The sequence below is a fragment of the Salvelinus alpinus genome, chromosome 29 (genome assembly GCF_045679555.1).
Source record: "Salvelinus alpinus chromosome 29, SLU_Salpinus.1, whole genome shotgun sequence".
In the NCBI taxonomy this organism is placed as follows: domain Eukaryota; kingdom Metazoa; phylum Chordata; class Actinopteri; order Salmoniformes; family Salmonidae; genus Salvelinus; species Salvelinus alpinus.
Window position 1 is genome coordinate 24963677 of NC_092114.1, and position 27027 is coordinate 24990703.

Consider the following 27027-nt stretch of genomic DNA (forward strand, 5'->3'; position numbering starts at 1 on the left):
GTGTGGACTCCAGAACACAGTAGGGGACCAGAACAAGAATAGACTGACAAGATTCAGAAGAAATAACTTTGTTTCTGGCCATTTTGAGCCTGTAATCGAACCCACAAATACTGATGCTCCAGATACTCAACTAGTCTAAAGAAGGCCAGTTTTATTGCTTCTTTAATCAGGACAACAGTTTTCAGTTGTGCTAACACAATTGCAAAAGGGTTTTCTAATGATCAATTAGCCTTTTAAAATTATAAACTTGGATTAGCTAACACAACGTGCCGTTGGAACACAGGAGTGATGGTTGCTGATAATGGGCCTCTGTACGCCTATGTAGATATCCCATTAAAAAAATCTGCAGTTTCCAGCTACAATAGTCATTTACAACATTAACAATGTCTACACTGTATTTCTGATCAATTTGATGTTATTTTAATGGTCAAGAAATGTGCTTTTCTTTCAAAAACAAGGACATTTCTAAGTGACCCCAAACTTTTGAACGGTAGTGTATGTATTGTATATATATTTTTTTACCCATCTTCCAAAAGGTGCTATTCTTTGTGAGGCATTGGAAAATCTCCCTGGTCTTTGTGGTTGAATCTGTGTTTGAAATGCACTGCGCGGCTGAGGAACCGTACAGATGTGTGGGACCTTACGTATGTGTGGGGTACAAAGATGAGGTAGTCATTCAAAAATCATGTTACACTATTATCGCACACAGAGTGAGTCCATGCAACTTACTATGTGACTTGTTAAGCAAGCGTTTACTCCTGAACTTATTTAGTATTCAAAGGGATTGAATACTTATTGACTCAAGACATTTCAGCTTTACATTTTTAATTACATTTGTAAACATTTAGAAAAACATAATTCCACTATGACATTATTGTGTGTAGGCCAAGGACAAACAAATCTCAATTTAATACATTTTAAATACAGGCTGTAACACAACAAAATGTGGAAAATGTCAAGGGGTGTGAATACTTGCTGAAGGCACTGTATCTCACTACTGCCACAGTCAACCACAATAATCACAGCTGCTAGCATGACCATGATAAGCCCTAGCGAAACTAGTGATGATGAACAAAAATAGGTTTTGTTAGTTAAGCTTATTTTCTTCCTTAATAGATGAACATGTGGTTTAGAAATGTCAAGGATCGAGCAGTATGTTGTAATGGCGGCCTGTTGAGCTACGGCCACAAACTGCCTGCCTGTTGGTGATAAATCTGGTGTCAAATATGAGATGGATTTCCTAGTTCTTCCTGAGTCCACTTGGACTGAAATGAGTGGTGGAGTCAGGGTGGGACAAGACACCATCTAGTAGCCTGGGGGCTGATCACTGACAACATGTAGGCTAGGTAGGTGTACTCTGGACTGGGAAAAACTGGGCCCTTCTCCCACGACCAACCGGCCTGACTCACAGAATAACACCCACACTTTCCAAAACAGAACAATTTCACTTTGTCCCTAATAATACACATTGTTCAACAGGGCTAGAGAATGACAACCCACCTCTTTCTATTACTACATAGTTGGTTGGTAGCTTGCAAGAAAGGCATTTCACTGTACTTGTGCACGTGACATTAAAACTGTAAACTTAAACCACCTCTCAACTAAAGAAAGACTGTTTAGAGAATTACGTTCTCAATGTTCATAAACTGAACTTCAATGAACTACTCGGTCTGCAACCCAGAATGTATAAGATACTGGTTGAAATGAAAACAGACAGAGGCCCAGCCTACAATAGTCAAATGTCTATTTACGAGAGCGCTCTGAAGTCCATTATACAAAGACATCCATTTTATAGCTGCGCACATACTTCCACACAAACAGTAGATATCCTACGCACATACATACACACAAACAGTAGGTATCCTTCGCACATACATACAAGTTCAAATCTTAAGCTACGCCTTGCTCAGACAGTCTGTGTTTTTCCACTATACAGATACATTGTTTCTTTAATCTGCAACATGTTTCATAATTTTCTGCGAGCCCAACAGTTTCTCCCCTCCACGGGTGGAGACAGAATGTCCTGAAAGGAACACAGTAGTCCACCTTGTCTGTTGATAGCTCCTCTTTTCACACTTGCACCCTGCTTACGTACTAAAAAGGAACAAAAGGTCCTTGTTCTAATTCTTACTAAAACTTCACACATCATCAGATTATAGTTTTATGATTCTAATAAATTTCATACAAGTATATGGTTACAGGGTGGAATATTCTAATCATTACCTTTAAGCATATAATTCCCTTGTCAAAGACATGTAAAGAGTATTTGTAGCATTGTGACAATAGGGCCCATGGAGCTACTGATGGAGACTGAGACTACATCCACAATAACACTATATTCCCTATAAAGTACGCTACTTTTGACCAGAGCCCATAGGTTAGTGCACTACGGGGGGAATAGGGTTACATTTGGGAAACAGCCTTGGTCCTGCTGAAGACCCCTTAAAAATCCCCAAATCCAATTTTTCAGGCTAAATGTGAGTTCCTCTTACAGCCTAAATGCCCCTCCTTCCATTAACCCACAGCTCTATCGTGATTGTCTTGGCATTCCATTTTAGAACAATGACATGGAATTCCGGAATCCACCCTACTGAATCAATGAACGCGGTTGGAAAATATAGAGTATGTCCCAAATGGCACTCTATTCCCTGTGTAGTGCACTACTTTTGTCCAGGGCCTATAGTGCTCTGGTCAAACGTAGTATGCTATATAGGGAATATGGTGCCATTTAGGATTCAGGCATAGCCTACTGCAACAGAACGTTGGATTTGTATAGATGCCAGATGTGCTACATGCAATAATTTCCATTCACACATCAGTTTCATGCAGATTAGCATGTATATGTTTAGAATACAGTTGGCACTCTGTCTGCTTCAATGTACTGTAAGATAGTCTGGTTGTCATGTGGTTGTGAAAAGGAGATGGTTTGGTTTGGCAGGCCGTAGGTAATGTGGGATATGGCTTGAGCCAGATGAACCTATAGGTGGCTAAAACCGGATCTGGATCCATATGAATGGATTAATCTGACTGCCAACATGTGAATACGAGTTAGGTAACATGGGATATTGTTCGAGTCAGAATAGCCTAGATGTTTAAACTGTAATCCATGTTGCATGAGTCTGACTCCCACATATATCAAGTGACATATAAATAGGATGAATAAGATTACATGGCCAGGGGAGACCTGTATCATAAAGCGTCTCAGAGTAGGAGTGCTGATCCCGGATCAGGTCTACCCTTGGCCATGTAATCATATTCATTCATCAAGGAAAATGTGATCCTCAATCATCACGCCTACCCTGGCTTGGTCTGGGTCTAGGAAGGACAGGGAGATCCAGAGATCCAGTGTCCATTCTGCCCACCCCCCCGTCCCACTTAACAGTTCTCTGGTTGTCTGCCACCTCCACTTTAGCCTCCTCTCCCCTCCTCTCCACCGTGATGCCTGAAGGCTGCACAGCCACTGATAACTGTCTCTGGCTTTAGCCATCCCCACCAATTGACTGTCACAACTTTGAGCATCGAGCAGTGTCTGTACTTTCTTCTTTCTTACTAGGTTTTTGGATAGGGGTAAACTTTAATGGATTTCCACTCTGCCACGGTTGGAATGTGTGTGTGTGTGTGTGTGTGTGTGTGTGTGTGTGTGTGTGTGTGTGTGTGTGTGTGTGTGTGTGTGTGTGTGTGTGTGTGTGTGTGTGTGTGTGTGTGTGTGTGTGTGTGTGTGTGTGTGTGTGCGCACGTGCGTGGTTGTGTGTGACAGGCAGAGAGGGCGTATTTGTGTGTACTTAGTATATGTGTCCTTGTGTATGACAGTGAGTGCCTGTATCTATTGCATGATAGTGTGTGTTCACATGCATGTGTCTATGACAGTGTGTGCATGTACTCTGTACTTATTGTCTGTGCATGTGTGTGTTACGTCCAGAGTGTGTGTGTGTGTACTGCGTGTGTCACATCCAGGGTGTGAGTCTGTGTATGTGTGGGGCTTTCTACATTACTCTTGGCTCGATCCCGGCCAAGGTCAGAGCCCAGTCACTTCCTGCTTCAGGATGCTGTGTACTGCCCTAGTAGGTTTTCCAGAAGTGCACGTTGAGGAGCGTGCCAGCCAGTAGAATTTATTAGAATGTGGAACGCATAACATTAGACCTGATAGACACTCAAGCCACAAGGCCTTTCTGTGTTGGCTTAAGGCCCACTGCCATACGAAACAGAAAGTACACATACACTGAGTGTACAAAACTCAATATTAGGAAGGTGTTCTTAATGTTTTGTACACTCAGTGTACATGACATGAGTGCTCTGTTTGGTGTATACGAGGAGCTCTGTTTGGTGTATACGAGGTGCTCTGTTTGGTGTATATGAGAAGCTCTGTTTGGTGTATAAGAGGAGCTCTGTTTGGTGTATAAGAGGGGCTCTGTTCGGTGTATAAGAGAGGCTCTGTTTGGTGTATAAGAGGGGCTCTGTTTGGTGTATAAGAGGGGCTCTGTTCGGTGTATAAGAGAGGCTCTGTTTGGTGTATAAGAGGGGCTCTGTTTGGTGTATAAGAGAGGCTCTGTTTGGTGTATAAGAGGGGCTCTGTTTGGTGTATAAGAGGGGCTCTGTTTGGTGTATAAGAGAGGCTCTGTTTGGTGTATAAGAGGGGCTCTGTTTGGTGTATAAGAGGGGCTCTGTTTGGTGTATAAGAGAGGCTCTGTTTGGTGTATAAGAGGGGCTCTGTTTGGTGTATAAGAGGGGCTCTGTTCGGTGTATAAGAGGGGCTCTGTTTGGTGTATAAGAGGAGTAACATGTCTGACGATATGATATCTAGCACTTTTATCGAGCAGTTTTATTCATCACTTTTATTTATCACTTTTATCTAACACTTTCATTTATCACTTTTATCTAACACTTTTATTTCTCACTTTTATTTCTCACTTTTATTTCTCACTTTTATTTCTCACTTTTATTTCTCACTTTTATCTATCACTTTTATCTATCACTTTTATCTATCACTTTTATTTCTCACTTTTGTTTAGCACTTTATCTAGCACTTTTATCTCACTAGGTAACAATGGTTAAAACTAGGGCAGTGTCACATATACTGTATGTGTTATGTGACATGTACAACGTTTCTATTTGTCTTCATATATTCATATAATAATACTCCTGTCATATGTCAATTAAAGTGGCTTGTCAACAGTGACAGGGAGACTTATTTTCAGTAGATGCATTAATCAAACCTGCAGCCCTGGTGTTGCCAGCACCTTGTTCTAAAGCACTGAGGTGTTGGAACCCTGTTTGCATAATGATAAGTAAAACTGTGTACAGTGCATTCTACAAACAAACAAAACAAAGCAAAGAGGGGTCAGTTAGCCCCTAGACAACAATAACAACCCTAAGCCAAGTGTTGTGTCGTCTGCCATCTTCTAACCAAACAAAAGGTCTCGTTCCTGGGTGGTCATGTCTGTTTGCTGTGCCAGGCATCTTTGCCAGGCGTGCTTATAACACTTAGTGGGAAATCACCTAGTGTTTGTTGAAATGGTGGGCTAATTGTCTTTAGCCTGCTGGGTCTGTCTTTAGCCTGCTGGGGGTTGCTTTGACCTGGTACTCTGACACTCTGACAGGCAGCCGAAAAGAAATGTGTGTGTGTGTGTGTGTGTGCCCTACACTGTTATACTGACAGCAGAGGCACATGGAAGGCATTCAAATGTCACTTATTTAGTTATTTCACAGCCGGCTCCCTCTCTCTCGTTCTCTTTTCCTCTCTCTCATTTTCAGAGGCTTGGAGGAAAAGGCCACGCTTAATTATGCTCCCCTCTTAGTGGCAGCCAAGCATGGTGGATGCTGGAGGGGCTCTCTGCTGTGCAGACAGACAGACAGACAGACAGACAGACAGACAGACAGACAGACAGACAGACAGACAGACAGACAGACAGACAGACAGACAGACAGACAGACAGACAGACAGACAGACAGACAGACAGACAGACAGACAGACAGACAGACAGACAGACAGACAGACAGACAGACAGACAGACAGACAGACAGACAGAGTCTCTCTTCTAAGAGGCCTGAACTACTGAAATCAGTCCCAATTTCAGAAGACCTGGTTTCCCCTTTTTTATTTCCACGTTTAGCCTAACTTCTGTCAAGGGTCAGCTTTAACCTAATACAGAAAAAGCTCTCACACTGTAGAGGTGAAAGAGATTGCAAAATGTGTGTCAAGTGAGTGGAAAGTGTGTGTATGTGTGTGTTTGTGTACACATGTGTGTGCATGCTTGTGAGTGGGAATGCACACTGGCTGCACGCTTGATCTAAGGAGAGCAAGACAGGTGACATATACACAGCCTCCACAATCTATCAAACCTGCCAACATCATTTACACGCATTTTGTTACACCGGCAATAACGTTGGCTAAATATGTGTATAATTATGACCAATAAAATGTGATGTGAGATGATGGTGTGTGCATGACCATTTACACTACTCTTCTTCTTCTTTTCTAAATCCAGAAGAGGGCTTCTTTTGCCAAACTCCTGAGACTGTGGTCTTGTCCCAAATGGCACTCTATTCCCTATATATTGCACTAATGGACCCTGGTCGAAATAGTGCACTATTTAGGGAATAGGGAGCCATTCGGGACAAGGCCACAGTCTCAGGAGTTTGGCAAAATAAGCCCTCTTCTGGTCATGTCTGTTTGCTGCCTCTTATTCATACAGATCTGTCAGCGTGATCCCTGCACCCCAGGGGGGCAGAAGCATCAAAAATGTCTTCTTAATTTGGCATAATGTAATAGGTTGAAATTCACTAGTATCATCACCATGCTAAAACAACAACAAACAAAAGAAACAGTACTCATCAGCGAGATAGATAATATTACTTGATTGGCTGAAATATAGTGATGAATCCTGCCATCCAATCTAAGCAGTTGTGTGTGTGATAGTGACTAGACAACCTCAGTAAACTGCCAAGTATACTCTATGGTACACACTGCCCAATATGAGTGTCAGTAATAACACACTTCCTTCCCAACAATCATCCAGCGTGGTTGCTCACTAAAAAGGGAGATGGGTCCATTATTTTCAGGCTGGAAATAAGAGATAGTTACGCTTTTCCCTCAATACAGACAGGACAGCAGCCATACAGTCTGAGTGTGACAATGGCTACTTCAGTACTGAGCCAGACTACAGTAGAGTGGAGCAGTGTTGGGCCTGGCTGTCTGAGTGCCATCAGCCATCACTCAGTATGAAGCAGCAGCATTAGGCTTTCTATGATCTCCAGATCTACTGTCTAGGACAGCGCAAAGAGGCTGCCTTTAGACCCACGGCCCCTCCAGTACCAGAACCATGGCCCCTTCAGTACCAGACCAACAGCCCCTCCAGTACCAGACCCACGGCCTCTCCAGTACCAGACCCACGGCCCCTCCAGTACCTGACCTATGGCCCCTTCAGTACCAGACCCACAGCCCCTCCAGTACCAGACCCACGGCCCCTCCAGTACCAGACCTATGGCCCCTTCAGTACCAGACCCACAGCCCCTCCAGTACCAGACCCACGGCCCCTCCAGTACCAGACCTATGGCCCCTCAGGTACCAGACTCACGGCCACTCCAGTACCAGACCCACGGCCCCTCCAGTACCAGACCCACAGCCCCTCCAGTACCAGACCCACGGCCCCTCCAGTACCAGACCTATGGCCCCTTCAGTACCAGACCCACAGCCCCTCCAGTACCAGACCCACGGCCCCTCCGGTACCAGACCTATGGCCTCTCCAGTACCAGACCCACGGCCCCTCCAGTACCAGACCCACGGCCCCTCCAGTACCAGACCTATGGCCCCTTCAGTACCAGACCCACAGCCCCTCCAGTACCAGACCCACGGCCCCTCCAGTACCAGACCTATGGCCCCTCCAGTACCAGACCCACGGCCCCTCCAGTACCAGACCCACGGCCCCTCCAGTACCAGACCTATGGCGCCTCAGGTACCAGACCCACAGCCCCTCCAGTACCAGACCCACGGCCCCTCCAGTACCAGACCTATGGCCCCTCCAGTACCAGACCTATGGCCCCTCCAGTACCAGACCCACGGCCCCTCCAGTACCAGACCCACGGCCCCTCCATTACCAGACCTATGGCCCCTCCAGTACCAGACCTATGGCCCCTCCAGTACCAGACCCACGGCCCCTCCAGTACCAGACCTATGGCCACTCCAGTACCAGACCTATGGCCCCTCCAGTACCAGACCTATGGCCACTCCAGTACCAGACCTATGGCCACTCCAGTACCAGACCCACGGCTGGAGGGGCCGTGGCTCTGGTACTGGAGGGGCCGTGGGTCTGGTACTGGAGTGGCCGTGAGTCTGGTACCTGAGGGGCCATAGGTCTGGTACTGGAGGGGCCGTGGGTCTGGTACTGGAGGGGCTGTGGGTCTGGTACTGAAGGGGCCATAGGTCTGGTACTGGAGGGGCCGTGGGTCTGGTACTGGAGGGGCTGTGGGTCTGGTACTGGAGGGGCCGTGGGTCTGGTACTGGAGTGGCCGTGAGTCTGGTACCTGAGGGGCCATAGGTCTGGTACTGGAGGGGCCGTGGGTCTGGTACTGGAGGGGCTGTGGGTCTGGTACTGAAGGGGCCATAGGTCTGGTACTGGAGGGGCCGTGGGTCTGGTACTGGAGGGGCTGTGGGTCTGGTACTGAAGGGGCCATAGGTCAGGTACTGGAGGGGCCGTGGGTCTGGTACTGGAGAGGCCGTGGGTCTGGTACTGGAGGGGCTGTTGGTCTGGTACTGAAGGGGCCATGGTTCTGGTACTGGAGGGGCCGTGGGTCTAAAGGCAGCCTCTTTGCCTTTAGACCCGCGCTACCTATGGCCCCTCCAGTACCAGACCTATGGCCACTCCAGTACCAGACCTATGGCCACTCCAGTACCAGACCCATGGAGCCAGACTACAGTGGAGCATAGCTGGGCCTGGCTGCCTGAGAGCCATCAGCCTTCCCTCAGTGGAGGGTAGAAGGAGCATGTGTCTCTTTGTCAGCCCAGATCCACTGACTCAGAGCTCAGGAGAAGAGAAGACAGAACCCTTCAGTAGCCATCAGTGTAGCTCAACATTACACTCATCTCTGTGTCAGTGTGGATGACAGGGGTATAGATACAAAGCAATCCTAGCATTGATATTATGTCTTTCTCTCTGTCTCTCTATGCCTCTCTCTCTCTCTGTCTCTCTATGCCTCTCTCTCTCTCTGTCTCTCTATGCCTCTCTCTCTCTCTGTCTCTCTATGCCTCTCTCTCTCTCTGTCTCTCTATGCCTCTCTCTCTCTATGCCTCTCTATGCCTCTCTCTCTCTATGCCTCTCTATGCCTCTCTCTCTCTCTATGCCTCTCTATGCCTCTCTCTCTCTCTATGCCTCTCTATGCCTCTCTCTCTCTCTATGCCTCTCTATGCCTCTCTCTCTCTCTATGCCTCTCTATGCCTCTCTCTGCCTCTCTCTATGCCTCTCTATGCCTCTCTCTCTCTCTATGCCTCTCTATGCCTCTCTCTCTCTCTATGCCTCTCTCTATATGCCTCTCTCTCTCTCTCTCTCTCTCTCTCTCTCTCTCTCTCTCTCTCTCTCTCTCTCTCTCTCCCTCTCTCTCTCTCTCTCTCTCTCTCTCTCTCTCTCTCTCTCTCTCTCTCTCTCTCTCTCTCTCTCTCTCTCTCTCTCTCTCTCTCTCTCTCTCTCTCTCTCTCTCTCTCTCTCTCTCTCTCTCTCTCTCTCTCTCTCTGCCCTCTCTCTCTCTGCCCTCTCTCTCTCTGCCCTCTCTGCCCTCTCTCTCTCTGCCCTCTCTCTCTCTGCCTATCTCTCTCTGCCTATCTCTTTCTGCCTATCTCTTTCTGCCTATCTCTTTCTGCCTATCTCTTTCTGCCTCTCTCTCTCTCTCTCTGAATGCACAACTTGAAGCCTCTGAGACTAGAGTGAGAGCACAAAATTGATATTTTGGATTATATTTGAAGTCTACATAGGAAGTGTGCTAGCGGGCTACTGTGGAGAGGGTTATACTGAAAATAGATAGCATTAATCAGCGGAATCTGATATCTGACAAATAAATCAAGGGGCGGGAGTGTCTGAGTGGATGGTACAAGATCTTTTCTAACAAAGGAAAGGAAAAATGTATTTTGCCTGGAGTAGTGAGCTGACTTTGTCAGTGATGTGTAAACAAAGTGATAACATACAAGAGGCATCCCAAATGCCACCCTATTCTCTATATAGTGCACTCCTTTTGACCTGGACCCATAGGACTCTGATCAAAAGTAGTGCCCTATACGGGAATCAGATGTCATTTGGGACGCAGTCACTCATTGCTCTACCTATCCGGTTCCAGTCACCATGAAAAACTGTTATGGCTTCCACTGTTCTCTCTGCTTTGTGAAGGTTTAGGAATAAATATCGCTAAAACATAATCAAACTTTCATACCCGCAATAACTCTACAGCCACACTCACTCAGGCTTTGCTTTATGACTGTTCTGCATCACTGGCGGCCTGATAAAAATAGCAATTACAGGTGTTTGTTGAAATATCACATTCCATATCCAATTGCAATAGTACACTATTAGCATCTTCAAGGGTTACCCAATTAAACGATCAATAAACTGCATAATCCAACTGATTAAAAAAGGGGAATGCTTGAAATGAGAACACCTACCATTTCACTATTGTTTGTGCTCTTTTCGTGATTTAAAGTGAACATAACTACTGTACTTTTCTCAAGGAGGTTTGTGAAGACACATACTTATAGAGAAAACTATGTTGCTCCAGTTGATTTATCTGAATTAATCAACCAGCTGCTGTTTTCTAACTTCTCTAAGAAACATCTAATTTCCCATTCAAACAATGCACATGTGCAACTGTGAAAACTGGCATAAACACATTAAAACAATGAAAACAAGGTATACAGGGATACCATGAGACCTCCAGTTAAGGGAGATACATTTGCCTGTATAAGCCTGGTTTCAAGGGCAACATAATCTAACGAGATAATGGAACTATGGTTTCCTGCTTATTTGGGCCAAAATGCTCTACATTTCCGCCAAAGAGCTGTTTCTCTACAAATTACCAAGGATGCCTCGTCACAAATAGAGATACTGACAATCATCAATGCGAGAAGTGTACTCAAGCCTTCACAAATCAGAGATACCACAGGGACAAAACAGCAAACGAGAAGAGGGACCACAGAATTATACGATATGCACGAGTAGGACATACAAAGTCATTCAAAACAGAAGACACAAAAAGGCATTAACAGCCCAATATTATCCCCCTATTGTGTCTGCCTTTTTGGTTTCCTTCTATTAAGTAATTCTCTTGATGGTGCCAGACCAGAGCACTAATAACCAGACAGCGACAGTGATTGGCTTAGTTTGTGGAGTTGGTTGTGTGTTTTCTGGGTACAGACAGGGCCACATGTGAACAGAATAAGACAAAAAGTTGGCTCTGATTCTACTCCTACACAGTTGGAGGCCAGGGAAGGAGGGAAAAATAAGACGGATGGAAGGAGGGTAAGATAGAGGGGGGAGTGAGAGAGGAAGAGAGGGATGGAGGGGGCAAACAGCTTCAGTTGACACAGAACTCGCCCCACTACAAGGTCAGGTAGCTAGCTACCAGTGTGCAAATCACTGAATAGTAAACCACATACTGAAACAACAATACACACATTTAGGCTAAGCAGGATGCAAATGCCAAAGGGATTTGAATATGAATTATGGCACTGATGTAGTCTGATGTGTGATGTGGGGTGGTGTGGAGAGTTCGAAGCCATGTCTCAGTCTGTCAAGTGGGCCCAGTCCCAAATCAAAGATAGAGAGGGCAATCCATAGACACATTACCATAAATGCATACTTGTTGGTGTCATTTGAAAGACTTCCTCTTGACGACGTCTCCCAATCAAAGATTATCAACACCAACAAGTAAACAAGTCGACCCATTGTTGATCTTCTAAATAAATCAACAATGGGTCATATCCTGTCGCCTATGTTCCTCAAGGACGGAAGAGGATTTAGTAAGTAAATAAGAGCAGTATGTATCAAGCATCTAATAGTAAGAGTGCTGATCTAGGATCAGATCCCCCAATGTATTCTTATTCATTCTGATCTAAATGGCAAAACTGATCCTAAATCAGTACTCCTACTCTATCATGCTTGATACATACATGAAGGGCACCAGGTCGCCAGTATCTATCTATCTACCTCATACACTAGACAACATATGGTCAAACATATCCCAGACAAACTGTGATGGCTATCTATTAGCAAACTGTACCAATATTCAGATCCCTACTCAAATACATCATTGCTATTAAGATAATTGGTATTGATACATCCGACAACCAATAATCTCATATGATCATAAATCATTATTGACATATTGGTAAGAACTCCATTACTACTGGCATATAGCAACTCAATATAATCTTGTAGGATGCAATACATTATGGTGAGAATTAGGAATATGTTGCTCTCCTCTTGTCATTTTCTTCCATTTCATGTAAGACGAAAAAGATGAAGACACAAGCGATGAAAAAGAGCTGTTTGTCTCTCCCCTAAATACAGCATGTCTTATCCGTCTGGTTCCTATCGTCAGTGGCGGAATAGAGAAGGGAATCGATAGACTCATTTTCCAACAATCAATAGAACGCTGAGCTAAAATATTGTTATGACGAGCACATTAGAAAAATATTACACACTTCCAAAATGACTAATGATTATGTCAATATCTCATAAAAACATACAATACGAAAAACCCGGCACCAACATACACATACACAATTGTCAGTACGCTTAGCCAAACAAGTTCAACGTCCAGTGTAGACAATGTTGGTGGCAACGTGACTATTTCATTGCAGGTGTACAGTAATGGCTTTCCTCAGATGTTATACATTAAAAGTAGGTCTCTACTTATGTCCCTTAATTACTTACATTTTTTTATTTATTTAACTAGGCAAGTCAGTTAAGAACAAATTCTTATTTACAATGACGGCCTAGATCAGTGATTCACATTTGCAGTCACTGACTACCAAGCACAACAAAACAACAAATGCCCATTTTGAAGTGAAGAATTGAAACAATGACCAAAAAACACAGAGAGAGGCGTAGCAGTAAGTAGCAGTAGACTCACCATATTGTAGGAGGCTCAGACCCTTCCACTTCCAAGTAGTCATATTTTTCCTCCGTCTGGAAGTCTGTAAAAATGATGGAGATGGTGTCTCCAGGATCAGCAAGTATGGTCCACGTACAGTCCGCACTATTGTAATATTCACTCGGGAAATTGGGACTTGAAATGATGCCACTTGAACCCCTCAGAGTATCACCACATGTGTCCTCAGCTGTCAATCAAACGGAAAGACTTCTGTTAGGATTCGGGCTTTGCTCCACATGTAAGTAGTATACAGCAGAAAATAACAGCTGAACCCTCTTTTTTGTTTGGTTTTGGTCGATTTTTGACTGAGGCAAAGTCATATGTATGTGTCTTTGTATATATGTACATACATACAACCATTTTACCACATACAGTACGGATTTTTTAAATCCAGCCCATTTCTTGATTACGAATTCAATTCATAGTATTGCCGCAGCTTTTGTATGCCACACATGATATCTTACAGTAGATGGTCTTTCTGTTTTTTCTCCCATTCCTTTCTTTTACAGTTTTGAAGCAGAAATGGGATACAACTGAAATTTGAGTTGCCGCCTTTCATTATTCCCACATAAATAGTAGTAAAATGAAGTCTCACTTCAAGGCCTCCTAGAGTCTATTCATCAGGTTTTAGAGAGGAGCCCCTACTTCTGGTGCTGAGATGCTCAACGCCTCTCTCTCATCTTTGTCATGACTATTAATTGACTCCATCTATACATGGGTTCTTGGAATCAAAAAGGTCCCAGCTGTATTTCCCAGCAGACTCGGAGCTCTGCTCTTGTCTTATTTATCCTTTTTTTTATATCAAGGACTTCCAATTTAATTTGAAGTTTAGATTATACTTTTTTTTAACAGGATTCAGATTTGTTTTTTTCTTGTTGTTTTGGAAATGTTTGGATACATAATGCACAGATAAAGACACATGGACTGGTCTGCACAGACGTTATAAATTATAGACATATAATTTATACAGTAAGGCAAACCTATAACATACATATAGATCCACATATACATGCATGCACATGGTACGTGACCGTGTGTATGGATTTATAGTGAAGGTGCAAAGCGATGCTCATTGGAGAATCCCTTTTATCCAGGACTAAAACATAATTTTGGGGGAACAGGAATACATACATAGAAACATTGAGGAAAAAGACATTGGCATGTGAGATGCAAGGAGTTACATGCCAATGTTTTATTCAAACAATCTACAGTAGGGTCAAACATATACACATTGAAAAACATATCTCATCCACACACACTCATGCTCGTACATGCACATACTCACAACCAATAATGCACAGACACCGTCACATGCACACATAAAACATACAATCAAGTGCACGTAAAGGAGGTCACGCTGCTCGCTTAGCGAGTACCATTTCCTCCCAATTCGGCCAATAACTGGCGCGAACTCGGTTCCTCTGCCTTGCATGTACACATGACCGCCCTCCTGAAGCACCTTACCAATCGGCGCCATGAGAAAAGCTAGCTATTGGCTGGCAAAAGTGAGAACACTTCAGGCTACACACGCACACACACACACACACACACACACACACACACACACACACACACACACACACACACACACACACACACACACACACACACACACACACACACACACACACACACACACACACACACAGTCTCAGTGATCGGGCCATTCTCTATCTCTCCTTTGCAATTATACATGAGTTTATCCTGGAGATTCAGAGGTGATTAGATTACACACTCTGATAGCCAGGGGAAAGTCAAACCTTTAATAACAATCCCTTTATCAATACCATCAGTAATACAAACACCATTATAATGTCACTGAGCATGTGAGTGACAGGCTCATCAGTCCTCAATTAGAGGGAACGTAGCAAAAGCACAGAGAAGAGGTTATATCGAGCAGAGAATAATATAGGCCTAGTCAATGACATTCTCTATAATAGTACACTCAATGACATTCTCTATAATACTACAGTCACTTACTGATCTGCTGACTTTCTCAGTATCCATGAAGCCAAGTTTTCTTGGAAAACATTCCTCAGTTTAATATAACCCTGGTTGTCTTGGAAAACAATTACCATATTTCCTTGGTCAGTTTGCATTGTGATTCTTGGAAAACAACATTCACCATGCAAGCTGACAAATACGTTGTTGAACAGGATGCCATTTTGATCAAAGTTACCGGCCGAAGAGAACCCTTATTGTATGCACAGTACCGGTAACATCTGACGCTATCCCATCAAAGACTAAGAGCTAAGAGATACGATGGCGCCGAAGAACATGGCTGACGTTTTACATTCTCTCAACCAATTGTGCAATTTTGTTCTTTTTTTGGCATTTTGTGTAACTTATTTTTTTACTTATTGTGAACATAATGTTGCTGCAACCATCTCTTATGACCGAAAATAACTTCTGGACATCAGGAAAGCGATTACTCACCACAGACTGGAGGAAACTTTTTCCTTTAATGAGTCCGACGAGAAGAATATCCTGCTTTCACTGGAACAGGCCCAGATCCACGCCTTTTGCGTGAAGAAAAGACGCCAGGGATCCTTCTGAGAATCCAGAGGCGAGCGAGTAAACTCCCACTGCCTTCCTATCTTCTTGCTAACGTGCAATTGATGACCTACTATTAAGATTATCCTACCAACGGGATATTAAAAACTGTAACATCTTACGTTTCACCAAGACGTGATTGAATGAAGAAACTGATCATTTAGAGCTGGCGGGATTTTCCATGCACAGGCAGAACCGAGACGCTACCTCTGGTAAGACAAGGGGTGTGTGTCTTTTTTGTCAATAACAGCTGGTGCGTGATGTCTAATATTAAAGAAGTCTCGAGGTATTGCTCGCATGAGGTAGAGTACCTTATGATAAGCTGTCGACCACACTATCTACCAAGAGAGTTCTCACCTGTATTATTCGTAACTGTCTATTTACCACCACAAAGACGAAAATGCTCACCCAGAAGCGGCGCTCCTAGTGGCCGGGGACTTTAATGCAGGCAAACTTAAAACAGTTTTACCACATTTTTACCTGCATGTCACATGTGCAACCAGGGAAAAAAGATCCTAGTCCATCTTTACTCCACACACATAGATGCATACAAAGCTCTCCCCCGCCATCCATTTGGCAAATCTGACCACAATTATATCCTCCTGATTCCTGCTTACAAGCAAAAACTAAAGCAGAAAGTACCAGTGACTCACTCAATACGGAAGTGGTCAGATGACGCGGATGCTACACTACAAAACTGTTTTGATAGCACAGACTGGAATATGTTCCGGGATTCATCCAATGGCATTGAGGAATACACCACCTCAGTCATCGGCTTCATCAATAAGTGCATCGATGACGTCGTCCCCACAGTGACTGTATGTACATATCCCAACCAGAAGCCATGGATTACAGGCAACATCTGCATCGAGCTAAAGGCTAGAGTTGCTGCTTTCAAGGAGCAGGAGACTAATCCGGACGCTTATAAGAAATCCCGCTATGCCCTCAGACGAACCATCAAACAAGCAAAGTGTCAATACAGGATTAAGATTGAATCTTACTACACCGGCTCTGACGCTCGTCGGATATGGCAGGGCTTGAAAACTACTACGGACTACAAAGGGAAACCCAGATGCGAGCTGCCCAGTGACGCGAGCCTACCAGATGAGCTAAATGCCTTTGATGCTCACTTCGAGGCAAGCAACACTGAAGCATGCACGAGAGCACCAACTGTTCTGGATGACTGTGTGATAACGCTCTCGGTAGCCAATGTGAACAAAACCTTTAAACAGGCCAACATTCACAAAGCCGCTGGGCCAGATGGATTACCAGGATGTGTACTCAAAGCATGCGCTGACCAACTGTCAAGTGTCTTCACTGACATTTTCAACCTCTCCCTGACCGAGTCTGTAATACCTACATGTTTCAAGCAGACCACCATAGTCCCTGTGCCCAAGGAAGCGAAGGTAACCTGCATAAATGATTACTGCCCCGTGGCACACACGTCGGTAGCCATGAAGTACTTTGAAAGGCTGGTCATGGCTCACATCAACAGCATCCTCCTGGACACCCTAGACCCACTCCAATTCGCATACCGCCCCAAACAGATCCACAGATGACGCAATCTCAATCGCACTCCACACCGCCCTTTCCCACCTGGACAAAAGGAACACCTATGTGAGAATGTTCATCGACTACAGCTCAGTGTTCAACACCATAGTGCCCACGAAGCTCATCACTAAGCTAAGGACTTTGGGACTAAACACCTCCCTCTGCAACTAGATCCTGGAATTCCTGACGGGCCGCCCCCAGGTGGTAAGTGTAGGCAACAACACATCTGCAACGCTGATTCTTAACACTGGGGCCCCTCAGGGGTTTTCTACTTAGTCCCCTCCTGTGTTCCCTGTTCACCCATGACTACGTGGCCAAACACAACTCCAACAGCATAATTTAGTTTGCTGATGACACAACAGTGGTAGGCCTGATCACCGACAACACTGAGACTGCCTATAGGGAGGAGGTCAGAGCCCTGGCAATGTGGTGCCAGGACAACAAACTCTCCCTCAATGTGAGAAAGACAAAGGAGCTGGTCGTGGACTACAGGAAAAGGCGGGCCGAACAGGCCCCCATTAACATAAATGGGGCTGTAGTGAAGCGGGTCGAGAGTTTCAAGTTCCTTGGTGTCCACATCACCAACGAATTATCATGGTCCAAACATACCAAGACAGTCGTGAAAATGGCACGACAAAACATTTTCCCCCTCTGGAGACTGAAAAGATTTGGCATGTGTCCCCAGATCCTCAAAAGGTTCTACAGCTGCACCATCGAGAGCATCCTGACCAGTTGCATCACCGCCTGGTATGGCAACTGCCATCAAGGACCTATATAATAGGTGGTGTCAGAGGAAAGCCCATAAAATTGTCAGAGACTCCAGTCACTCAAGGTATAGACTGTTTTCTCTGCTACCGCACGGCAAGCGGTACCGGAGCGCCATGTCTTGGACCAAAAGGCTCCTCAACAGCTTCTACCCCCAAGCCATTAGACTGCTGAACAATTAATAAACATCGCTACTGGACAATTTACATTGACCCCCCCCCCCTTGTACACTGCTGCTACTCACTGTTTGTTTTTAACCTATTAACCTATGCATAGTCACTTCGCCCCCACATACATGTGCAGATTATCTCAACAAGCTTGTACCCCTGCACACTGACTCGGTACCGGTGTCGCCTGTATATAGCCTCGTTATTGTTATTCTTATTGTGTTACTTTTTATTTGATCCTACTTGGTAAATATTTTCTTCTTGTTGAACTGCACTGTTGGTTAAGGGCTTGTAAGTAAGCATTCCACGGTAAAGTCTACACTTGTTGTATTCCGCGCATGTGGCAAATCAAATTTGATTTGATTTGATAAGGGATAAAAGCTAAGAGCTAAGGACTTCTAGCTAAGAGCTAAGGGCTAAGGACTAAGAGCTAAGAGCTCAGGGCTAAGAGCTAGGGGCTAAGAGCTAAGATCTAGGGGCTAAGAGCTAAGAACTAAGGCTAAGGACTAAGAGCTAAGAGCTCAGGGCTAAGAGCTAGGGGCTAAGAGCTAAGATCTAGGGGCTAAGATCTAGGGGCTAAGAGTTAAGAACTAAGAGCTCAGGGCTAAGAGCTAGGGGCTAAGAGCTAAGATCTAGGGGCTAAAAGCTAAGGGCTAAGAACTAAGAGTACCTGATAGAAAACTTGAAGATGTGGATAAGGAACTTCTAAGTGTTTCATTAGAGCCATGACTCTCTAGGTCACACTATTCAGCACTTACGGTTTGATTTTGAACTGGTGAACGGAACATACTTTGTGATGAACATTCATTAGCTGCTCATGAAGAAAAATTTGGAGGACTCAACTCAATATTCATATAAAAAGTTAAAATAGAGGGTGCTTATATTTGTCCTGTTTCACAGATGTACAAGTGTGTAACCTGTACAAGTGTGAAAAAGAATGTTTTTTGCATATCCCACTCCCCCTGAGACACCCTCAGAGAGTGGGGTCACAGCCAGGGATCAGCAACCCTGGAGCAATTAGGGTTAAGTGCCCTGCTCAAGGGCAGATTGGAAGATATTTCACCTACAATGTAATCAGCTCAAAGATTTGTACTAGCAACCTTTTGGTCATTGATGCAACGCTAACCACTAGGCCAGTGATCACCAACCTTTTCTAGGTCAATATTTTTTTTAATCATGCCTTCAAAAACATAAGCCTATGCAACATTAACCAATTAAAAACAGTTCTGCAGCATTGAGGTTCGCTATAGGCTATAGATTATTATATTAGACAATACATTATCATGGCGTATTGGCTATGCTTGAATTGCCCTGCCATTATTGTTCTTCTCAGACCATTTTCAAATTATATTTAAAAAATGTAGGTACTGTATATGATCACACTGGTAATAGTTAATTTGTTGTATTACTTCTGAGGTACAGCTGAGTGAGCATAATAATGTTCTTTTTTTCTACTGGACTGATGGTCTGCATCTGATGGTCAGTCTGAGGGGAGGGAAGGAGCAGCGGTGAGGCTGCCTCTCACCCGACTCACCGTCTCTCCTCTCTCCCTCCCTCGACTGAGAAAAGAGGGGACAGTCTTCCAGCTGATGGTGAGGCTGCCTCTCACCCGACTCACTGTCCCTCCTCTCTCCCTCCCTCGACTGAGAAAAGAGGGGACAGTCTTCCAGCTGATGGCGAAACTCAAGTCGCACTGCATTATTTCTGTCTCATGCACCAATTCATGTTGTTACTCCTATGACCAGAGAAAGTGAAATATTCCTCGATATTAAAAAAGACACAAGCAGCTAATAATTTAAAAAAAAGACACAAGCAGCTTTCCTACTCATTAATTGCAGCTGCAGTGCTGGTTGTAGTGTGAGTGGAAGTAGGGAGAACGCGCATTTTATGGCTTAAAAAAGTATTGTACAAAGTGTTGACAGTGATGAATAACAACTTAAACATGAACTTACTCATAAAAAGCTCTTTGCTGTATTAGTTGAGTCTCTCTAGTCATGGTTTTACAAGTTTTGAAATCTCACAGTATCAACTTTGCTGTGTGTTTGAGTCTTCCTTTTACAGTCTATGGCTCAAGGAAACTGTGCAGATACTGTGAGCTATCTGATTGGCCAGTGGTTGGCCAATAGCTGCACTTGATTTGCTCTCTGGGCCTGCTGGGTAGGCAGAGCTCTTCTTTCGGGCACATTAAATGTTTCAAAATGGGAACAGTCTGCCTTCTCGGCGCTAGGGCAGCTGAATCAAGTGCACCTACTGCCAACAGCTCAAAAAAATTACAAAAAATAGGAACACAAGGCTTTATCGTTGAGTCTTTTACAGAAATGTTTGGTGATCGACTAGGAATGCCTTGGAGCGACCGGTTAATGGCCACTCTAAAAGGTTATCGTCCTTTGAGCCGGATATGAACCAGCGACCGAAGAATCACGAAGTAGGATTGAATGGTTTCTTTTGATTACGTGAATGCTGAAGAAACTAATTTGCTGTTTTTATAAAATAAAATTCTTGACAAATAATGCCTCCTCTTACATGTAACATGAAATAAAAAATTACTCAAAGAATGATGTGCACTAATCAATATAAAATACTTCAACAATGATAGGACCTTGTTTTTTGGAGAGAAATGGCATAAAACTGTATTTCTCTAGATTTGGAGATGGCTCAGCCTTGACATTAGCATTGTAATGCAGAGGCGCTGTCTGCCTGGCTATGATAAATTCCCTTTGGAAAACATTCTTGTCAGTCATTTGTAAATCAATTCTGCATTCCCCTGCTTCTTTTACTGCCCGCCCTCACCCAAGAGCAGAACCAGAACACCAGCCTCAGCATTTTATTTCAACCTGAATCATAATAATGAAAAACATATAGGACTCAGTCAGAAAATAAATCCACCATGAACCAGAATATATGTGCTGCACTGCAGGAGATACCACCCACCATAAATACCCCTAACACAGGTTAAGATGGACCAGGGCTTCTTTTTTCCGCCTATGAAGGTCCTATGCAATTTTACACCTACCGAGGTCTGTCAAATAAACATTCTCATTGGACTGTTTTAGATTCCCAACATGCAAAGCTCTGATAGCTGTTGTTTGGCTGATATGCTTTAAACAGAAAGTGTTTTGCTGGACATATGAGTGTCAGTGCCCTGGGACGACCTGTCAACCCTGTCACAGACGGACTCAGCAGACAGTGTACTCCTCCACTACGGGCTAGCATATAGTGTTGTCACACAAATAGGCTCTAGGACACAGCATAGCCATGCTCCTGGAGTTAGGCTGTTGGTAAACTCCCAGTAGCTAACTAACAGAGCAGTGCTCTTCTACACTGCAACAATGACGAAGCAATTGCACAAAACGAGGGTAGAATGTATCCATTCTGCAAACAATGAGTTTTCAACTCACAGTGCCTAAATCCTTACAGTTCATGTCACTTCTGTAAGCAGGGTTTCCCCTAAATGTAATGAGGGATTTACTGTACACTCTCATGTCATTTCATTTTCAAACTATTTACTATCCTAGTCGAGAGAGAAAGAGAGCGAGAGAGAGGTTAAATCCTCATCCCGCTGTTCTGCTGTGGTATTCTCAGGACCATGTTTGAGGTGTCAGGCCTCTGATGGGGTTCCGGGAGAAGAAAGTAATCCTGTTGGCTCCCCGGCCTGGCCCTGATCTCTCCCCTGCAGCAGGCATCCCAGAGACCCCCAGCCTGGCCCTGAACTATCCCCTGCAGCAGGCAGTAGGCAGGCCAGAGAACCAGTTTGACAGACATAAATCCTAACCTGCTACACCCTCTTAACCAGATCAATCTGTATGTCAGCTCTACGGAAAGACAAACAAACAGAAATAGAAGGAGATGGGTTTGTTATCAAGTTTCAAATGTTAGAGTTTTGGAGGCTTTTTTTATCTGCCAAATGTGGTTCTTAGACTCCGCACTTTGGAGTTATTAAAATAATGTAATAAATATAGATAATTTCCCACAGAGCATGTGTTTTACAAAGAAATGGGAATCGAAATCATAAATCAAATCAAATTTTATTGGTCACATACACATACTTACCAGATTATTGCAGGTGTAGAGAAATGCTTGTGTTCCTAGCTCCAACAGTGCAGTAGTAACTAAAAACTATTCACAACAATACACACAAATCTAAAAGCAAAATAATGGAATTAAGAAATGTATAAATATTAGATCGAGAAATGTGGCATTGACTAAAATACAGTAGAATAGAATACTGTATATACATGAGTAAAGCAGTATGTAAACATTACTTAAACATAATTAAAGTGACTACAGTTCCATTATTAAAGTGGCCAGTGATTCCAAGTATATGTCTATAGGGCAGTAGCCTCTGAGGTGCAGAGTTGCGTAACCTAGTGGAAGCTGGCTAGTGATGGTTATTAAACCGTACGATGGCCTTGAGATACAAGCTGTTTTTCAGTCTCTCGGTCCCAGCTTTGATGCACCTGTACTGACCTTGCCTTCTGTATGATAGTGGGGTGAACAGGCTGTGGCTCAGGTGGTTGATGTCCTTGATGATCTTCTTGACCTTCCTGTGACATCGGGTGCTGTAGGGAAGGTAGTTTTCCCCCGGTGATGCGTTGGGCAGACCGCACCACCCCCTGGAGAGCCCTGTGGTTGCAGGCAGTGCAGTTGCCGTACCAGGCGGTGATACAGCCGGACAGGATGCTCTCAATTGTGCATGTGTAAAAGTTTGTGAGAGTTTTAGGGGCCAAGCCAAATTTCTTCAGCCTCCTGAGGTTGAAGAAGCACTGTTGCGCCTTTTTCACCACACTGTCTGTGTGGGTGGACCATTTCAAATCTTCAGTGATGTGTACGCCGAGGAACTTGAAGCTTTCCACCTTCTCCACTGCAGTCCCGTCAATGTGGATAGGGGCTTACTCCCTCTGCTGTTTCCTGAAGTCCACGATCAGCTCATTTGTTTTGTTGATGTTGAGTGAGAGGTTATTTTCCTGGCACCACTGTCTCAGGACCCTCATCTCCTCCCTGTAGGCTGTCTCATCATCGTTGGTAATCAAGCCTACTACTGTTGTGTTGTCTGCAAACCTGATGATTGAGTTGGAGGCGTGCGTGGCCACACAGTCATGGGTGAACATGGAGTACAGGAAAGGTTTGATCACACACCCTTGTGGGGCCCCTATGTTGGGGATCATCAAAGTTGAGGTGTTGTTTCCTACCTTCACCACCTTGGGCAGCCCGTCAGGAAGTCCAGGACCGAGTTGCAAAGGGCAGGGTTCAGACCCAGGGCCCCGAGCTTAATGTTGAGCTTGGAGGGAACTATGGTGTAGAATGTTGAGCCATAGTCAATGAACAGCATTCTTACATAGGTATTCCTCTTGTCCAGATGGGATAGGGCAGTGTGCAGTGCGAAGGCGATTGCATAGTCTGTGGATCTATAGGGGTGGTAAGCAAATTGAAGTGGGTCTAGGGTGTCAGGTACAGTAGAGGTGACATGATCCTTAAATAACTTCTCAAAGCACTTCAAGATGACAGAAGTGAGTGCTACGTGGCAATAGTCATTTAGTTCAGTTACCTTTGTACTGTTGGGTACAGGAACAATGCTGGACATCTTGAAGAGGGGAAAGCAGACTGGGATAAGGATTGATTGAATATGTCCGTAAACACTCCAGCCAGCTGCTCTGCCCATGCTCTGAGGACGCGGCTAGGGATGCCGTCTGGGCCGGCAGCCTAGCGAGAGTTAACATGCTTAAATGTCTTATAGACGTCGACCACGGAGAAGGAGAGCCCAAAGTCCTTGGTAGCGGGCCGCGTAGGTGGCACTGTGTTATCCTCAAATCGGGCGAAGAAGGTGTTAGCTTGTCCGGAAACAAGACGTCTGTGTTCGTGACGTGGCTGGTTTTCCCTTTGTAGTCCGTGATTGTCTGTAGACCCTGTCACATACGTCTCGTGTCTGAGCCGTTGAATTCCGTCTCCACTTTGTCTCTGTGCTGACAGTTTTCCTGTTTGATTGCCTTACGGAGGGAATAACTACACTGTTTGTATTTGACCATATTCCCCAGTCACCTTGCCATGGTTAAATGCGGTGGTTCGCGCTTTCAGTTTTGAGCAAATGCTGCCATCTATCCACGGTTTCTGGTTTGGGTAGGTTTTAATAGTCAGTGGGTACAACATCTCTTATACACTTCCTGATGTATTCGTAGATGCTATTCTCAGAGGCTACCCAGAACATATCCCTGTCCGCTTGATCAAAACAATCTTGAATCATGGATTCCGATTGGTCAGACCAGTGTTGAATAGAACTTAGCACAGGTACTTCCTGTTTGAGTTTCTGCCTATAGAAAGGGAGGAGCAAAATGGAGTCATGATCAGATTTGCCAAAGGGAGGGCGGGGGATGGCCATGTAGGCATTTCGAAAAGGTTGAGTAGCAGTGGTCCAATGCTTTACCAGGGTGAGTACTACATTCAAAGTGTTGGTAGAACTTTAGTAGCATTTTCCTCAAATTTGCTTTGTTAAAATCCCCAGCTAAAATAAATGCGGCCTCAGGATATGTGGTTTCCAGTTTGCATAAAGTCCAGTGTAGTTCTTTGAGGGCCATCGTGGTATCGGCTTGAGGGGGAATATTCACGGCTGTGATTATAACCGAATAGAATTCTCTTGGGAGGTAACACGGTCGACATTTGATTGTGAGGTACTCTAGGTCGGGTGAACAAAAAGGACTTCAGTTGCTGTATGTTATCACAATCACACCATGAGTAGTCAATCATGAAACATACACCCCACCTTTCTTCTTCCCGGAGAGTTCTTTATTTCTGTCTGTGCGATGTACTGAGAACCCAGATGGCTGTATGGATGTGGACAGTATATCCTGAGAGAGCCATGTTTTGGGTGAAAGAGGAGCGATTACGAAAGAGGAAACCAAGTCTAGATTTAACTTTAGCCTGCAGCTTTGATATGTGAGGACAGTGTACCGTCTAGCCATTCTCCCCACTACTTCTATGAGGTGACTACCTCAAGCTCTAAACCCTCAGAGGTAGTAATCAGACCTGTAGGGAGAGGATCATTCTTCTTACCAAACCACATGACCTTGGTTTTGGAGATGTTCAGAACAAGGTTAAGGGCAGAGAAAGCTTGTTGGACACTAATAAAGCTTTGTTGGAGAGTGTTTAACACACAATCCGGGGAGGGGCCAGGTGAGTATAAGACTGTATCATCTGCATATGAATGGATGAGAGAGCTTCCTACTGCCTGAGCTATGTTGTTGATGAACATTGAGAAGAGCGTGGGGCCTAGGATCAAGCCTTGGGGTACACCCTTGGTGACAGGCAGTGGCTGAGACAGCAGATGTTCTGACTTTATACACTGCACTCTCTGAGAGATGTATCAAACCAGGCCAAAGACCCCTCAGAGACACCAATATTCCTTAGCTGGCCCACAAGTATGTTGTGGTCTACCGTATCAAAAGCTTTGGCCAAGTCAATAAAAATAGCAACACATCATTGCTTAGAATCAATGGTAATGGTGACATCATTGAGGACCTTTAAGGTTGCAGTGATACATCCATAACCTGGGCAGAAACCAGATTGCATACCAGAGAGAATACTATAGACATCAAGAAAGCCAGTCACTTGATTATTTACACGTTTTCCAACACTTTTGATAAACAGGGCAAAATAGAAATAGGCATATAACCGTTAGGATCCACTTTATCTCCCCCTTTAAATAAAGGATGAACCGTGGCTGCCTTCCAAGCAATGGGAACCTCCCCAGAGAGGAGAGACAGGTTAAAAAGGTTAGAGATAGGCTTGGCAATGATAGAGGCAGCAACCTTTAGGAAGCAAGGGTCTAAATCATCTGACCCAGATAATTTTTTGGGGTCAAGTTTCAGGAACTCCTTTAGCACCTTGCACTCAGTGACCGTCTGCAGGGAGAAACTTTTTACTGGGAAGGGGAAAAGGAGGGAGGAGCATCAGGGCTAGTTGCATTAGGGGTGGGAGATGAGGAAATGTTGCATGGCTGAGTCAAATAGGAATCCTGGCTTAATGAAGTGGTGATTAAAGAGCTCAGCCATGTGCTTCTTGTCAGTAACAACCACATCATCAACTTTAGGGGACATGAGCAGCTGTGAGGAGGAGGGTTTATTCTCCAGGTCTTTAACCATTTTCCAGAACTTCTTGGGGTTAGACGTACAGAGAGAGAACTGCTCCTTAAAGTAACTAACTTTGGCCTTCCGGATAGCCTGAGTGCACTTATTTCTCATTTGCCTGAACGAGAGCCAGTCAGCCTGAGTGTGCGTGTGCCGAGCCTTCGCCAAATGCAATTCTTGAGGTGGAGTAACTCTGCAAGATCAAGGTCGAACCAGGGGCTCAACCTGTTTTTAATTCTCATTTTCTTTATGGGGGAATGTTTGTTAACAATACCACTGAAAATATCAAAAAGACGGTCCAAGCGTCTTCGACAGAGGGGATCAAGCTGATTCTATACCAATTTACAGAGGCCAGATCATGAAAGAAGGCTTGCTCATTAAGGTTTTTTACCAAGCGTCTATGACAAATCAGGCAGGTCGTTTCATTGAGCAGCCATTACGAACACAGGCTGTAAAACAGTGATCACTAAGATCACGAAGGTCAATACAGAAAACACCATACTGATACCTATCAGGATTATTTGTGAGGATAACATCGAGGAGAGTAGCCTTTTCTGGGTGTTTGGAGTCATGCCTTGTAGGACTGGTAATAATCTGAGAAAGATTGCTTTAGGACTTGGTCAGGTGATTTAAGAATGTCCCAGTTTAGGTCACCTAGCAGGACAAATTCAGACTTAATGTAAGGGGCCAGGAGAGAGTTTAGGGCAGGTAGGGTACAGGCCGGTGCTGATGGGGGACGATAA

General features: G+C 44.5%; 1 protein-coding gene across 2 annotated transcripts in view; it reads right to left on the reverse strand.

Moving 5' to 3' along the window:
• LOC139559367 (CUB and sushi domain-containing protein 3-like) overlaps positions 1–27027 on the reverse strand; it is a 700638-nt gene that overhangs the window by 411055 nt on the left and 262556 nt on the right. For both annotated transcript variants that reach the window (XM_071375335.1, XM_071375334.1), the window contains exon 5: positions 13111–13318. In XM_071375335.1, coding sequence (XP_071231436.1) covers positions 13111–13318 — 208 coding nt within the window. The remainder of the gene's footprint in view (positions 1–13110; positions 13319–27027) is intronic.